Source organism: Ceratotherium simum, chromosome 20, assembly GCF_057802395.1.
Source record: "Ceratotherium simum simum isolate JZ-2026a chromosome 20, ASM5780239v1, whole genome shotgun sequence".
NCBI classification, from domain to species: domain Eukaryota; kingdom Metazoa; phylum Chordata; class Mammalia; order Perissodactyla; family Rhinocerotidae; genus Ceratotherium; species Ceratotherium simum.
In genome coordinates this window covers 23,677,112-23,692,877 of record NC_141919.1, presented here as the reverse complement: position 1 = coordinate 23,692,877, position 15,766 = coordinate 23,677,112, and the positions used below count along the sequence as shown (strand labels likewise).

The window sequence follows — 15,766 nt, the reverse complement described above, 5'->3', positions numbered from 1 at the left end:
TCACTGGGGAGAAGGCATTACCTGACGCTGGAAATTGAGTAACCGAAGTGCTTTCAGCTCGACAGTTGCTTTGGTTCGTAAATCTGGTGGCAAAGAGCCAGGCAGATTTTCCAGTTCTTGTATCCTATGAGCTATGCGAGCCTGAAGTCTAAAGGAGATAATAAAACGGGGGAGAGGGGAGGTGGAAATATACATTACAATTTAATCTTAAATGGTAAACAATAACCTTACTGATGCCCCGATTTCTGACACCCAACTAGATTTTCTGATGTTAAACAGACAAAAGCTACCTTTGTATTAATGCAGACAGGCGCTATATGTCACTTAACACTCTGGCCTTCTTCATAACCTCCCTCTAAGACCCAGGAAAGAAGGCTCACAAGACATCTAGGAGGAAACTCAAACGCCATCGCTCGCTCTGAACAGAGACAAAATGAGAGACAGGAAAATTTGACTTGCTCCCAAACGCCCCGCCAGCCAGAGTGCAGAGCTGAGACAACAGTTTTCTTTCTAACTTCCAGTTCTGTCCTAAGGCAACCCGGCCATTTGCCCTCCTTGCCAAGATGCTGATGACGATGGCCGTTAAAGCTGAGTGAACAAGAGCAGTTTTAGGTGCTGAGGCCACAGAAAGCAGCCAACCCAAAACACTCAGAGAGAGCCCTGCCAACCACAACCACTTCCTCTGTGAGCAGTGCTTGCTCGAGAAAAGACAAGGCAAATCGGGCATTTTTAAAAATCAGGTTTTTGGGGCAGCAGTGAATGGTAAAGTAAACAATATTTAAAAATGAAGAGTTTCTAGAAAAGGATTGCTGGAGATTCTCAATTTAGACACCATCAAAAATATAACTGTAGATATTTCTTCATAACAAAGGCAGAATAGAAAATAAGAGACATCTCACTTTCCTCATCCATTTGGGATACTATTCCTGTTACCCATATAAATGCCTGTTTTAGATTTCACCTAGATCCTATTCTTACAAATAATTACATGCCATTTAAAACTATTTCTAGAACTACCTCTCCCCAGAATTTCGGGCAAAACTATCTTGGAATAGACTTCAACAAAGAAAGAATAGTAATAAAAAAGGTAATAAGTTAAACTAAGTTAACATTAACTGCACTAAGTTAGGTGCATTTAATGCACCATTATATTTAATTCTCTCTCTCTCTCTCACCCCCATCAATAAAAGTAAATGCTACAATGGTCCCATTTTACTGAAGAGAAAACTGAGGTTTGGAGATATTAAGAAACATGTAGATTTGATAGAGCTAGTAAAGGAGGGACTGAGACTGGAACCCTCCTTTGCCTGACACCAAAACCACTACAATAACACTGTAGATAATTAAATACACTTTCTAACTGTGACCTTTCCTGGATCTCAACTATAAAAGTTGATAATTAAAGATTCTGTTAAAAATTAATATTATGGTTTTGTCAATATTTATGATGCTGTATATTAACATGAAAAAGTAAAACCTTCTGCATCTTAGATGATGCAAAATATCTTAATATGTCATATAGCCCAAATATCAAAAGGAGTGCTTTTTAAAAACTTAACAGTTGTTTGCCTGAGAGAGAAATAAAATGTCGTCTTTTTAAAAACTTTAAACATTATAGTAAGGGAAATGCATCATTTTTCATTGACTGCACTGAAAATAATATTATGACAGATTCTTATTTTATTTGGTACATACATATTATTAATTCTGATTTACTGAATGATTTATCATCAAGATGTGTTATTATTAGTATTATCATTGTCAACATGACATTATTTCAACTGTGCAGGCCAAAACAAATAAAAGCACTTTTAAATGGTTTAACCATGCAATAGACTAAAAATTTGTTAGTTCAAACAACAGTAATAAACTTTCATCATTTTCCCTTTTTGGTCAAATTCTTCTAACTCTCCCAACTTTCTTCTACATTCCTTTTACAATTGATACTCATGAGATTATTATCACATTTTTTAATTTTCACTGTATGTATGAAACAAACCTCTACTTCATTTATCCAATTCAATTTCTTAAATATCCACACAGCCAAACTCTCCAAATACAGCAACAGACGATGCATGTTAACAATTAGCATATTAAGAGAAAAATGCATTATAGATTTTTTTTTGGATATATAATTTCAAGGGAAAAAAACTAAACTGAAACCATTTCACTTTTCTAGAATTAAGGCCACACTAAAGGAAAATTATATATTATAGCGGGGTGAGATGAGGGCCAATGATTTGGTTATTCTATGTCCTTGGTTCTAGATTTATTGCAGACCTTTTTTATTTGAATATCCCAGAACTCAAACTATCCCTTAGTAATCTGGTTAACTCTCTTTGACAAAGTGGGTCAGGTGCTAAATTAGAGGAAGAGTTGCATTTTCCTTAATCTTCTCAAGGACTGTGGAACTAGGACTAAATAAATAATCTTAGGACAACAGGGCTGACAGTGTAGAGATCAAATTACACTGAACTGGGAGTGTGGGAGCTGCAGGAGTGGAGAGGGAAAAAGGGAGGTGGGCAGGTGGGGATGCGGGGTGGATGGAGCGTTTGGGTGACTAGGGCATCAGAGTAGGTGGGGAGCTGGGAGTGGGGGTGCATTCTTCCTGAAATGACTGCTTCTCCAAAGGGCCTAGTAATTTGTCGGTGAATCTCAGATTCCCCAGCACAAAAGAATCTTTCTTTTAAGAAAGGGAGGCAAGAAGTACAAAATGCAAACGTGCAGACTACAAGAGAAGAGGAAAGGTGGGTTCCATAGTAAAATTATGTGCATTCGATGCAGCACACGGCGGGTGGTGAGCAACGGTACAGGAGGGGTTTCTCTAAGGTAGAAAATGTTATCTTTTTGTTGTTGTCGTAGTTAACAGAAATCTTCATTTTAAATAATGCTCCTCTCCAGACAATTTCATCTTCCCATCAATGGGATTCAGCAGGTAGTCCAATAAAGAGATTCAGGATTCTAAACTTTCCGAAGCAACAACAGATGTAATACTGCATGAACTGCAGGAGACTCATTTAGTGTCCTCACGAGTACAGAAAATTGAAGCAGAATTAGGTCACTCAGGTTTTTCATACAGATTGAACAGTAAATCAGGAGGGGTTACTGTTCTGGCAAGAAAAAGAGTTCCATTAAAGGCAACAGATATTTGTTCAGGTCCAGAGGAGAAGTTTATGATTCCTGTAGGAGAGTTATTTGAACAGAAAATGACACAGGTCCATTTTGTTCCTTCCAGGAGCCGAGTGACACTTTTAAAAGAAGAGAGAGGGAGACTGACTTTTCATGACTCTGCTGATAATGCGCACGGCCCTTGGTAATTTTGTAGAAGGAATTTTCAGGGTTGCAATGGAGACCAGGGCAGGACAAAAAACACGGTAAGCAGATGATGCTTGCTTCCTGAAGCAAGGAGGATGTACCACTGTCTTCATAACTAAATTCTGACTCGATACCAAGGAGGGCTGACAGAATTCAAAGATGCTCTTCTCAAATAAACTCCTTTGAACGTGAAATACATCTCTCATGCAAACATTTGTGGAATTAGCTTACATGCTAACCTGACAAGTGCTGGAGCATTTTGCCCAAACATCTAACTCTAAATGGAAGAACTGAAGTTAGGTACAGTGAGAGGGCAAAGAAAGTGTGCCAAAAAGACCAAAACAGAAGCACTGGAAATGTCTCTGGAACTTACTACAGAGAAAAGCAATAAGTTCCATCATAAGAGAAAGATGGTCACAAAGAAAGAATCCAATTTAAATGGGAACAAAATGTTTAACCTGGAGAGCGTGTGCAGATCTCAGGCAAAGTTTCATATGCAGAAACGTATTTATGCCATTACTGAAGAAAGAAGGCCAATTTGTCAAAATTCTGATTTTATGATGAACAGGAAAAGCAGCCAAGTGACTGAAAAGTTAAAAAAATTTATGATTCTGACAATTTCCTTTCAATTTTCATAGACAAGGTAAGTGATATTACAACAGTCAAAGAAATGAGCATCTGTTAAAGAATTTTTTTTTTAGACCTTGCTCAAGTCCTCAATCAGAAGATACACTGGACCCCCTTCCAGTTATCAGTGCCAAAGGCTAGGAAGTCATTCTCTCAAAGAGGGGCAAAAGGAAAAGAGTTTCTTAGCTGCCTTGTAAAAGTGCCTAGGGGACTTAACCTAATCCTTTTTAATGGATAAATTTAACATCTCTGCAGTTGAATAATTTATCTTCATATAGGCAGAAGCCAGCTATTGCCATATAACTAAAGAAGATAAAAGATGCGCCTGCAACTCTGCGAGTATACACCTCTCCTTCTTCTCGAGATGGCCATGGGAAAATTCAGGCCAACGGACCCCACCAGCTTTTTGGACCCAGGGTTGCCGGATCAATTATTTCAAAAGCCATGCAGCTTTATAAAAGAGGAGACATTTATCAAGTAATAATTATAATAAGAAAAATAGCCATTCCACTACATTCTGCAATGCTTATAATTTAAAAGACACTGATAGATACATTTTTTAAATTGATACAGGAGTGGAGGACAAAAGATTTTCACACACTAGCATAGACTAAATAGTACTGGTTAATACTGTGTACTTTGGGAGACCATCCATTAAGATCACTTACAAAAAATGAGCTCATTACAAGAAAGGTCTGCAATTAAAATTCTGGTAAAAATGACAAGAAAATTTAGGAGTCGGTAAAATACACACACACACATAAACATCCACACACAACACAACACAACACAGGCTGAATAAGAAAAAAAAGTCCAGCTGTGTTTCTAGGTATAGAGAGTGTGTATGTTATGAGGGTAGTTCACAAGATTTAACAAAAGTACTGGTAGCTTTGTACCTTCAGGGTAGGAAAAAAAAGCTCTTAGGAAGTCAGAATTTTAGAGTAACTAAACGATATTCCTCTATCCCATTTATTGTCTTTTAAAAAATAAAACTTTTTTTACCCAATAGCAACATAAAGAAAGGCTTGCATATGAATACAGTTTTTCTGCCCCAGATGAGTATACTGTGCTAATATTTGACTTTGTAACACACAGCAATTATTCACCCAACAGAATCTGCCTATCAACATCGAAACATCAATTGATGATGAGTATCTAGCTCTCTAGGGATACATGAAATGCTGGAAACAGCAACATAAAAGCCCTTAATTGAGGATTAGTAATAGTATTGAGAGTAAAGTTATACTCTTCACCCAAAAGGCACACACATCTAATGGCAAGTTACTGTGATTTCTTTTAGAGTAACTCTCAAAGCTGATAACTTAGTATTTTAATCTAATAACAAGTCAGTCATGTGTTTTTCAATAAAGATAAAGGTAATGTTTTTAAAGGCAGCCTGGACATTATTTACTAACATTCTCTATAATTTTTAAACTAATTTTCTTTTAAATGAGATCATATTTGGGAAATAATAATAATGGCTAATACGTAATGAAAGTCTTTGTATCATTTTAGTTTCCCCCTACAAGAGGTACTATAATACCTCTTTAATATATGAGAAAACTGAGTCACAGAAAAGAGATATAACTTGACAAAGGTAACACCGCTAGTAAGTGGCAGAGCATGCTTTCTGGCTCACTCCAGAAACCACAATCTTAGCTTTGTTTTATCATGACTCAATACTTACTGGACTCTCTTTTGGTTGACATTAACCATTTACATCAGGGGCCTGCTAACTTCAGCCTGTGGGCCAAATCCAGCCCACAGCCTGTTTTTGTAAATAAAGTTTTACTGGAGCACAGCCAGCCCATTATTGTCTATGACTGCTTTCACACTATAAGGGCAGAGCTGAGTCGTTGTGACAGAGACTGTGTGGCCTCGCACAGGGTAAAATGTTTACTACCTGGCCCTTTACAGAAAAGGTTTGCCAACCCCTGATTTAGATAAATGTGTCAAATCAGGTGAAAATTAAGTTTCTGGAGTCAGAGTTTAAATAACCACCCTATATGAAGACACTTACACAGGGCTTACCCCTAAAGTTGGACCAAGCCACAGACCAACAAATGCATGAATTAAAACAAAGAATGTTTTATACCAAGCTCCTGATGTATGATTTAGTATCATGAGATGTGTCATCAGGACAACAGGCCAACATGACATACTCAGCATCGACCAGCTCACAGCCATCATTCGAGCAGAGGCTGGCAAACCAGAACAAAGCACTGCATACTCTAAGTGTGAGATGACCACTTTCTTGGATCCACAGGAAGTCCGGGCTGGGCTTTTGATCCTTGCATCCCTGACGCCTAACAGTGTCTGGCACGTGTTGGGGGTTGATAAAAGTTTTCTGGCTGAATGAGTGAAAATCACAGTCTTCCCTACCCAGAGCCATCAGAAGGTCCCCGCCCTCCACCCGAATGGCAAACTCTTCTCTGCCACTTCGCTCCTAGCATGAGTTTCGGTCTCCCTTAGGCCTTTCCCTTGTGCCATAGGAAAGAACGACCACGACACCAGGAGACACCGCGCCCCCTAGGCTTCGGGGGACTTGCAAGGACACAGCAGCGTAACCTCTCCCGGGGCGGGTGCATTACCTATATTCCCGCTCCTGCAGAATCTCCACGGGGTCCAGGCCTTGCGGTTTCTGAATGGGGCTGATCCGGCTCTGCTTCTGCTGCAGCTGCAGGATGGGCGAGGGCTGCCCCGGGGCCGGCTGCGGCACGGAGGGCCCGGGCACGGCGGCCGCGGGGGGCTGCGCTGCTGCGGGGGGCGCGGGCGAGGGCCGGCCGCTGGGCGCGGGCACCGGCAGCTTCTGCGGGGGGCTCGGGCCGCTCAGCTCCGCCGGGCCTGCGGGACAAGAGCCACATGGGCAGCTCGGGCGGGACGGCGCCCTGCGGCCACACCGGGCCTGCCCGCTGCCCCCCGGGGGCCCAGTGAGGGGGCATCGCAATGCCTTAGAAGAAAAAAGGAGGGAAGGAAGAAGCGAGAGGAAGGAGGGAGGGGAGGGGAGGAAAAGGGGAAAAAGAAAGAAAAAGAAGAAGAATCCGGCATCTATCCCGGTAGGGAAAGGCCTTCACTAATGAAGGCATTCACTAATGAACCTTGGTGAAAATGGTCCAAAAATGACTCTTTAAGTAATAAACTGAGTAAGGAACAGACGGCCAACTTTTAATATAGGTCTACAGTGGGTTTTTAAAAAGAATTACAGGAGCATTCAGAGTTCAAAAAAGTAAGGGAGTCACCTAACAGTCAGATGTAATCTAGGTGTGGTCCTAAAACCCCATTTTGCAAACTGCCCCGCGACCTCCTTAGGCGGACCTCCATCCCAATCTGGACCAGCCCTGCCGTTAGAACCCACGCTTCACAAATACAGCCAGCAGCTTGCCAGGCCTTGATGTAAACTGCAAAGGGCACACGTTTTTCCTTAATGACCTATAAAGCATATTTCAGGCTTCATCAGTGCATCTCAGGAACTTAAATTTTCTTTACTACATATTAGAAAATATCTCTAAAAACGTTCAGTGTAGGGGAAAAAAATCCGCTCATTGCACCCAATAAAAACTAGCAAATATTAAGATTCAAGAGAGCATTCTTCTCATGTTATCAGAATAAAGGGATATGCAATCATCAAGCTTACCAAAATGCACTTAATAAGTTAATTTAAAGCAATTTTCCACATTAAACTTCAGGAGTTTAAATTGATTGCTAGGTATGGACCTAAAATAAGAAGTGTTTCGTCTCTCCTCCTAGGTGAATTTTTACGTACTTCAAAATTATAAATAAGATTAGTGATGCTACCAGATGAGTTAGTAAATTTGAAAAAAAAAATCACAGTAAGCAGTAGTTAAAATCTCTCACAGGCGTTCTTCCAAGTAGGTTCTAAATCTTTTCTAAGAAAAATTAAAATTATTAAATGGTAACAAAAATGATAGTCTATATACTTCACAGCGACTTAATAATTAACCATGCAAAGACATACATTATGAAAAATTAGACACATTTATTCAATTTCCAGCAAACACCGTTTAGAAATGGGCTTAAACGACAATGCAAAGATAGCTATAAGCAAACATTTTGACAGGAGGAATGTGAAGAATTAGAACAAATTGCTTAGGAAACTACTGTGTGTGTGTGTGTGTGTGTGTGTGTGTGTGGTGTTACTGTTCTTTTTTTCCCTTCCTTCTTAAATTAGGTAAAACTTTCCAAAAGCCATTGAGATAGATAAGACTTCGTGAGGTAATCTGTAGCCCTGATTTCAGGGGTTGATGAAAAATTCTTGAGGGAAAAATGCATTTCTTTTTATTTTTCATTTTGGGCATTGTAGATGTTCTATCATAATAAAGAGATTCTTTTCAGCCAAGTACTTTCTGATTTTTTTCTGAATGGGAGGTCTTTTACATAATGCATAGCTTTTCATAGTACTTTATAGTTAGAGTTTCTTTCATCCATATATAGGAAACCAATTTCTAAACATTAAATCTCAGGGTTGTTAAGCATTGGAATGAGTTATGGAGGGACGTTTTAGAATATCTGTTCCCTAGAGGTTTTTAAAAACAGGGTAGATTTTTCATTTGAGTTGCTTTAGGTATGATCCAACCAAAAGAGAGGAGACAGAGATTTCTAAAATTTATTTTAATTCTCTGTGATTCTATGAATCTCCTTAATAAGCTCAAGAAACTGGTAGAATTAAATATATTTGAAGACTTGATATAAACACACTAAACAATGAATTTCATACATTTAAGCCCTCTGAAAAACTACCACCTTTAATAAAAAGAAAATTCGGGTCTTACTGATAATATCATCATAATAACTTTAAATTCAGTTTTCAAAGTGTTTTTCCTCCTTTCAAAATTTAAATAATTCATCAATAAAAGCCATAAGAGTGCAATCGCATTACTAATTTTACTTATTCTGGGTGCTTTTGTCTTTAGCATTACGGCCTATCAATACCTATGCAGAAGCCTATAATGACTCCTTGAGTAGATTCAAGTCACTATTTTTAAAACCACATTTAATCAAAGGAAGGTATCCAGAGCATGTCTGATATCCCTGGTTCCGAATCTAGCCATTTTTAGCCTTTGACTCTGAACTAGATCTGATATATACATGGCTAGCCTTCTTTAATCCATCAATATCAAGACCTTCTTACCTGATTGACTCTTAAAATTGAGAAGCATAGAGAGACCCAAACATTGACTTAAAAATCTCAATCAATTTAAAAAATACTTCAACTTGCTGTGAACCAAACAGGTGCATTTAAAGCATCCTGTATCTTTCCAGAGGAACTGGTGAGTTTCACCTCAGCTCTATCAACTACTGGTCCTGCCAGCCTGAGCAAGTTACCTAACCCTCTGTGTCTCAGTGTCCTCATCAGCAGAATGGACATAATAACAGTACCTGCCTCACAGGGTGGTAGTGAAGATTCAAGGAGACAGCGTAGCTACACGCTCAACCCTCAGCTCTTGTCATTCTTACTGCCACCAAGGACACGAAGGTAAAGAAGTCCAATTCAATTACTCAGCTTTATAGAAAAACACCATGGCAAAAGAAAGGCTTTTTAGGAAATTTCGTACTGGATTAGCTGGCAAGTTTGGGAGCGCTCTTTTCTATAGCAAACTTCAAAATGTTTCTACAGTTTAATACAACTCAGCACAAACACTCAGGTAAATCGGCTTGCCATGTGCTTCCTGCTAATCTGCAATCCGAGTTCCTTCCAAGCAAACCCCTTCCCAATTAAGCACCTCAAGTTCATTTAGTGAGTGGATCTATTTCCTCCTCCCTCCCTCAGATTATATAAAAACTTCTATTTACAGAGGCGAGGCAGCTGAACGCAGCTTGCCACAATTAGACATGCCCTGAATGTGACTACCTATTCATTAGGTCTGATCCTCGTCCTTCAGGGGGCTGGTGGGGTTGAGCTGCCTGACAGGATGTGCTCTCTATCCGCAGAAACCATCTCTACACCAGACACTGTGGTCTGCTAAATGATAAGACCTCTCCCCGACATCTTCAAACGGAAGACAAATTACATTCCTTAACTTATCTCCTACTCCCTCCACAGTGTAAACAATTTGGGCTTAATTGTCAGAGGTACAAAATGTGTCTGTTTTCTCTTCAGTCCCCACCTTAGAAGTCAAGGTAGATGTACATCTGACACTCTTGAGGGGTGTCCCAGTGCAGCTAAGGGGGGAAGGGTCTTCCCTGGATGCACCCCTATGCCTGATTTTAAGAAACAAGGAAAAAAACATCAAAATACCTAAGTCTCACAGGTACAGAATTTCTGTGCATTCAGAGCTCCGACTTTTCCTCCTGGCACACAAGAATATTGATGCAAATAACAGTTCTGTGCATTAAATATGGATTGAAGTGGTTTCCACAGGTTGAAAAAATAAAGGTAATGAAGTGTATTTAAATTGAGCACACCAAGAAATTTTAGATAGCTTAAAAAAAAAGAGGGAAGCAGGAGAGAGAAAAGCACCGAACAAAATGAGCAATAAAACTTTTACTTTCTACCATGACGTCCTTTCCCCCCATCTTCCCCCAAAAAACCAAAACTTTTTCAGTTCCTATTTTTAATTTGCTTTAGTCTCTAAAAGAAAAAATGAATCAAAATGAGAAGAAAAATGACAGGTTAGATTTGAGTGGAACCCCCAGCAGGCAAGGACTGAAGAGTTATTTGTTGAGCGCGATTCCTCCAATCAAACTGTAATTCTCTGCCAATGGCTATGACGACGTCACTTTTGGTGAATTATAACTTTGGAGTAGGTTTGAGGCAGACCACCCCAGCCAAAAAGATTCTCTTCACACATGAATAACGCTAGAAAATGGGACAGAAGAAAAATGGAATCACAGCTACCTCCAGTTAAATAGACATACTTAAACTTATTTTTTCCTGAAATATTAGTAGAGGTATTTATAAGCAATTATAATTTTTTATTAAAAAGGGGGGAGATAAACAATTCATAATTAATAAAAGTAATATTATATTTTAAAAAAATTTTGCCTTATTTTGACTTGTTCTAAATGAAAATCCAAAAAGAAGCCTTTGTCCAGTGAGGTTATCATCTCCCTATGAAATCTGAGATTTGGGGACACGTTCAGCAATGCTGTCAGATGCAGCCTCCTCCTCAGCGGCGGGAATGGGTCTGCTCAATTTCAGGGAGGTATCTTTTTTCCTCCTTTATCCATGGCCTCCTTGCCCACTCTGGCATAAAACACTATCTGCCCAAATATTTTCATTTCTAATGAAGCTTGACTGCCAGAAATACAAAAGGCACGAGCAGTAATAAAATGAACTCCCCCTAATGACAGGGGCCTGGTGAGGGAAGATGTAGGCACTGGAGCTGGGTGAAAAAATGTAGCCCTCTCTTCTAGAAATGATCCAGAAAACCTGCTCAGGACTGTGTTCATTAGGACATGAAGTATTTGTTATGTACAAGTATCCAGATAACTGAAATTTCATCCTTTAAGTTTTACGACTTCATTTGGTCTCATTATTTTGACTTTGGGTGAAAAGTTTTCTCAAACAAATCATTCAGCTTCCTGCCTTCTTTTTTTTTTTTTTTTGTGAGGAAGATCAGCCCTGAGCTAACATCCATGCTAATCCTCCTCTTTTTTTGCTGAGGAAGACCGGCTCCGAGCCAACATCTATCACCAGTCCTCTTCCTTTTTTTCCCCAAAGCCCCAGTAGATAGTTGTATGTCATAGTTGCACATCCTTCTAGTTGCTGTATGTGGGACGCGGCCTCAGCATGGCCGGAGAAGCGGTGCCTCGGTGCACGCCCGGGATCCGAACCCGGGCTGCCAGTAGCGGAGCGCGCACACTTAACCGCTAAGCCATGGGGCCAGCCCAACTTTCTACCTTCTTAAACAGTATTTTGGAATCTTTTTTACTTAACCGCTAAGCCATGGGGCCGGCCCAACTTCCTACCTTCTTAAACAGTATTTTGGAATCTTTTCCTGCTGAGTGCAGGTCATTTTTAAAAATACCAATGGCCGTGGAGGTCTGTAATGAAGTGACACCCCAGGACAAGCTGTGATGTACAGTGAAGTGTGCCTCTATGACAAGGTCCTACACCACTACCTTTTGGGAGATAAAGGCTTTGCTCCCTCCTCCTTAAACTACCAACTCTGATGGTTACCACTCAGCCTCCACGGGAAACTCTTAGTTAATACTCCTCATATACTGAGATGTGGGACAGCAAGATTACCAACTTTGTTGACCTTGTGTCTAGAGCATGAGTAAAAAGGCTCTAAGTAAGGAGCTGAGATACTTTTCCTTTTCACACACAGGAATAAAATGCTTGCATTTGTGCAAAGACTTTGTGACAGATTCTTTCCCTTGTCGGAAGAAGCTTTTTTGGCCTGAAGGAGCCAGTATGGGAAGTGGGTAAGGACATGGGGGCTCGAGTCAGACTCCTAGCATCTGAATCACAACTCTCCATATTCTAGATGCATCACGCATGCAAGGTACTTATTACTGAGGCTGGTGCACGAGGTCAGCTAGTAGGCATCCAATAAGCATTAGCTACATACATACACAGACATACAGATTTTTCTTCTCCTCTCTGGATGCATTCCTGAGTGCTAGAGTTTTGCAGTTTTCAAACCTCTAAATACACTGAGTGTTCAAACTACCATTTTCTGCATGGTTTTCTCGTACAACCTTTTCCGTTCCTAATGTTCCTCTCTCTACCTACCATATGATCCTCTACCTACCAAAGCACCATGGTTGCCACAGAAATCTGCAGATGACATGATACTTTCTTGCTCTTTAAACCCCATTCCTAAGCCTACATCTACAGTTAACAAGATGAGTTTATCCTTCAGGTAGAGCAACTCTTGGAGCTTCTTTTACCAGAAAAGAAACATTTACAAACTCAGAAGGTAGAATATTAAAAAAAATAATAATAATCTGAACTCTTTCTCATTGTCTAAATCCTAAAACCTAGGAAGAGTGCGAATATCCCAAACTAACTGTTTGCAATCAGCATGTCAGGGCTTGCCCAAATGAGAGGGAACCATTCACAGGAGATGGTGTCAATGGCAAGGAAGCGCCCTGGAATTCAAATTCCATAGGATTCAAATTCCCTGGAATTCAAAGCTCTAGTTAGAATAGAACCATAAACTCTGCTTATCCAGCTGTTAACAAAACCTTCCCAGAGAAAACAATGTTCATGGAAGGTCATTCTATAGCCCCTTGCACCTCTGAATTCTATCAGTGGGATCAAGCCAGACCACCAGAAGGCCAGACAAAGGACAATCTCATCTTGACCCATTACATAATGTCATAACTTCGGATATGATGCCAGGGTACATAAGAAATAGGCCATGTGGATTCTGTTACTCTATTTATTATGAACAAATGTTATCAATGCCTCTATCATGCAGTGCCTCTTAATAAAAACAATAATTTGGAAAATAATCCCACCTGGGAAATCTACTTTATACTCGCATGCTAGAAAAGGCTCTGTGTCCTCCGAGAAATTGGTAAGCAACTTGCCTTCCAAATGGTGAGGCTTAGGTACGTGACCCTGTCTCCTTTCCTGATGCCAGGAAACTCAAGTCATCTTGGAAGCTCAGATGCAGCAACCATGAGAGCTCTCGGGGCTCCCACATTCCTGACCTCCCTGACCTCGATTTCTATTTTCCTTTGTTTCTGATTTTCTACCTGATAATTATTTTACTGCAGGTAGGCTTCTTGGAAGCCTCTCCAAATGCATTTTGCAACAAAAAGGGGTAGAAGTAAATAAATCAACAAACAAAATGGCTCGAGGAGAGCTGATTCGAGAGCATGTTTTGGCAATGGAATGCACTGGATGCAGAGGTTCTTAACTGGGGTGTGTGGATGGGCTTCTGACAAACATTGAACCTCTTGAAAGGGAATGCAAAATCGTGGGGAACAGTGCTTTCTTTCTTTTCCTTCCTTTGCACCAGAGTCTCCAAAGGTTAAGAAGCACTGCTCTAGGACTCTACAGCAGAGGAGACCGAGAATCTTGGCCAGCTAAGTGAAGCAAGACAAGGGAGCCAGCAAGGGACAACAAAAGGCTAAGTCAGCCCTGGCCTTACACCAACCCAGTGCTTCTGTGCAGTTAGCAGTCTTTCTCATCCGAGTGAGACCATCGCATCATTTATTTGGTTGCAATATTAACCTACCAGATGGTCTGTTGTAGTTAATAAGGGCCTGCTGCTGCGGCGGCTGCTGTGGCTGTGGCTGTGGCTGCGGTGGCGGCTGCTGTGGCTGCTGCTGCTGCATGCCAGGCAACGTCCTTTTCCCCTGGACTGCAAGCTGCAGTGTTTCGGGGAGGGGCTGGCCCCGGGCCAGCATTTTGTAAGCTAAAATCTGAGCTCGCAGCTGATGCAGCTGGACAGGACTGAAAGGCGAGGGACCTCTGTTGGGCTGGTTCATGGCCTGTGGATCGCCTGGGATGAGGGGCCCTGACTGGCTCGGCGGCATCTGTGGTGGGGTCGGGCCTCCTCCCGACATGGGGCTGGAGACGTGCTCCGGGGCTCCCAACGGAGATGGGTGCGGTGACATATAGCCTAGAACAAAACACAGAAGGAGATCACAGGCTGCTCCCCAAGGCCCTGACAGAGAGACATTCCTGAATATTTTGATAATTCAATAGATCAGCACCATCTGATAGAAATTTAAAGTATATGTATTTTAATAATTATATATAATTTAAAATTTATTTATATACAATATATATAATTTAAAACTTTTGAAGAGTCACATTAAAAAGTAAAAGAAACAGACAAAACCAATTTTAATAATATATTTTGTTTAAATCAACAGAACCAAAATACTATCATTTCAAAATGCAAAAACTATTAAAGAGATAGTTTACGTTCTTTTTTCATACTAAGTTACAGCACATCTCAATTTAGACTAGCCACATTTCAAGTGATCAATAGCCACATGTGTCCTAGAAGGTAAATTGTTAGTGGCAGTTGTACATCTAAAGGAAAGGCACCAGCGGAGAGTATTATACACTAAAAGTAGCTCTAACCTAGAGAGCAAAACCTGAAGGTGTCTACTATATTGCAGTGGGGAATGAAGAGTCTCTTATTTTGGATAACAAATATTACTTGGTTTATTATTATGCATGTTATGAATAATTTGCAATTATTGAGGGCCTCCACTGTTGTAGGCACTATGAAAGGCACTGTACATACTTAGCTGAGTTCTCCCCAGAAACAGAGTCTGATGGAAGGACTGAGTGCAGGTGATTTATTTGGAAGGTGCAGGGACACTGGCAGGGGTATGGAAAGGTGATATAAGGAAGGGAAGGCAACCAATAAGGGGTGTATTATTTCCAGCTGTTGCAGTGGGCACCTCAAGATTAATTTCATGCAGTAGCTCTGGAATACAGGGTAAATAACTTGCCTCCAAATTATCCCAGGGAACAGGTGAAGAAGCTGGGGTATTTATACTCTTAGGATCATCAGTCACTGCTTATGTCACTGGTTATGACTAATGACCCCAAGACCCCCAGAGACTTTGCCATGTGTGGGTAAGGTGGGTGCCAGTAGACTGAAGGCAAGATGGTGGTTCTGCCCAGTGGATATCAGGCTGGTGGGAGCTCAGAAATGGTAAGGAGAATTAAAGGGATATGAGGACAGCATATATTATTTCTTCAATCCTCACAACATCCCCAGAGATATGTATTGTCACCTCATTTTTTTTTTTTTTTAAAGATTTTATTTATTTATTTTTCCCCCAAAGCCCCAGTACATAGTTGTCTGTCATAGCTGCACATCCTTCTAGTTGCCGTATGTGGGACACGGCCTCAGCATGGCTGGAGGAGTGGTGCCTCGGTGCG

At 40.7% G+C, this 15,766-nt stretch overlaps 1 protein-coding gene across 8 annotated transcripts in view; it reads right to left on the bottom strand.

Moving 5' to 3' along the window:
* The window catches only part of SMARCA2 (SWI/SNF related BAF chromatin remodeling complex subunit ATPase 2), a 181,684-nt gene that overhangs the window by 142,007 nt on the left and 23,911 nt on the right, over nt 1–15,766 (bottom strand). For all 8 annotated transcript variants that reach the window (XM_087444534.1, XM_087444531.1, XM_087444530.1 and 5 more), the window contains 3 exons: nt 14,097–14,483; nt 6,534–6,786; nt 22–148 (listed from right to left, as the gene is read on the bottom strand). In XM_087444534.1, coding sequence (XP_087300660.1) covers nt 22–148; nt 6,534–6,786; nt 14,097–14,483 — 767 coding nt within the window. The remainder of the gene's footprint in view (nt 1–21; nt 149–6,533; nt 6,787–14,096; nt 14,484–15,766) is intronic.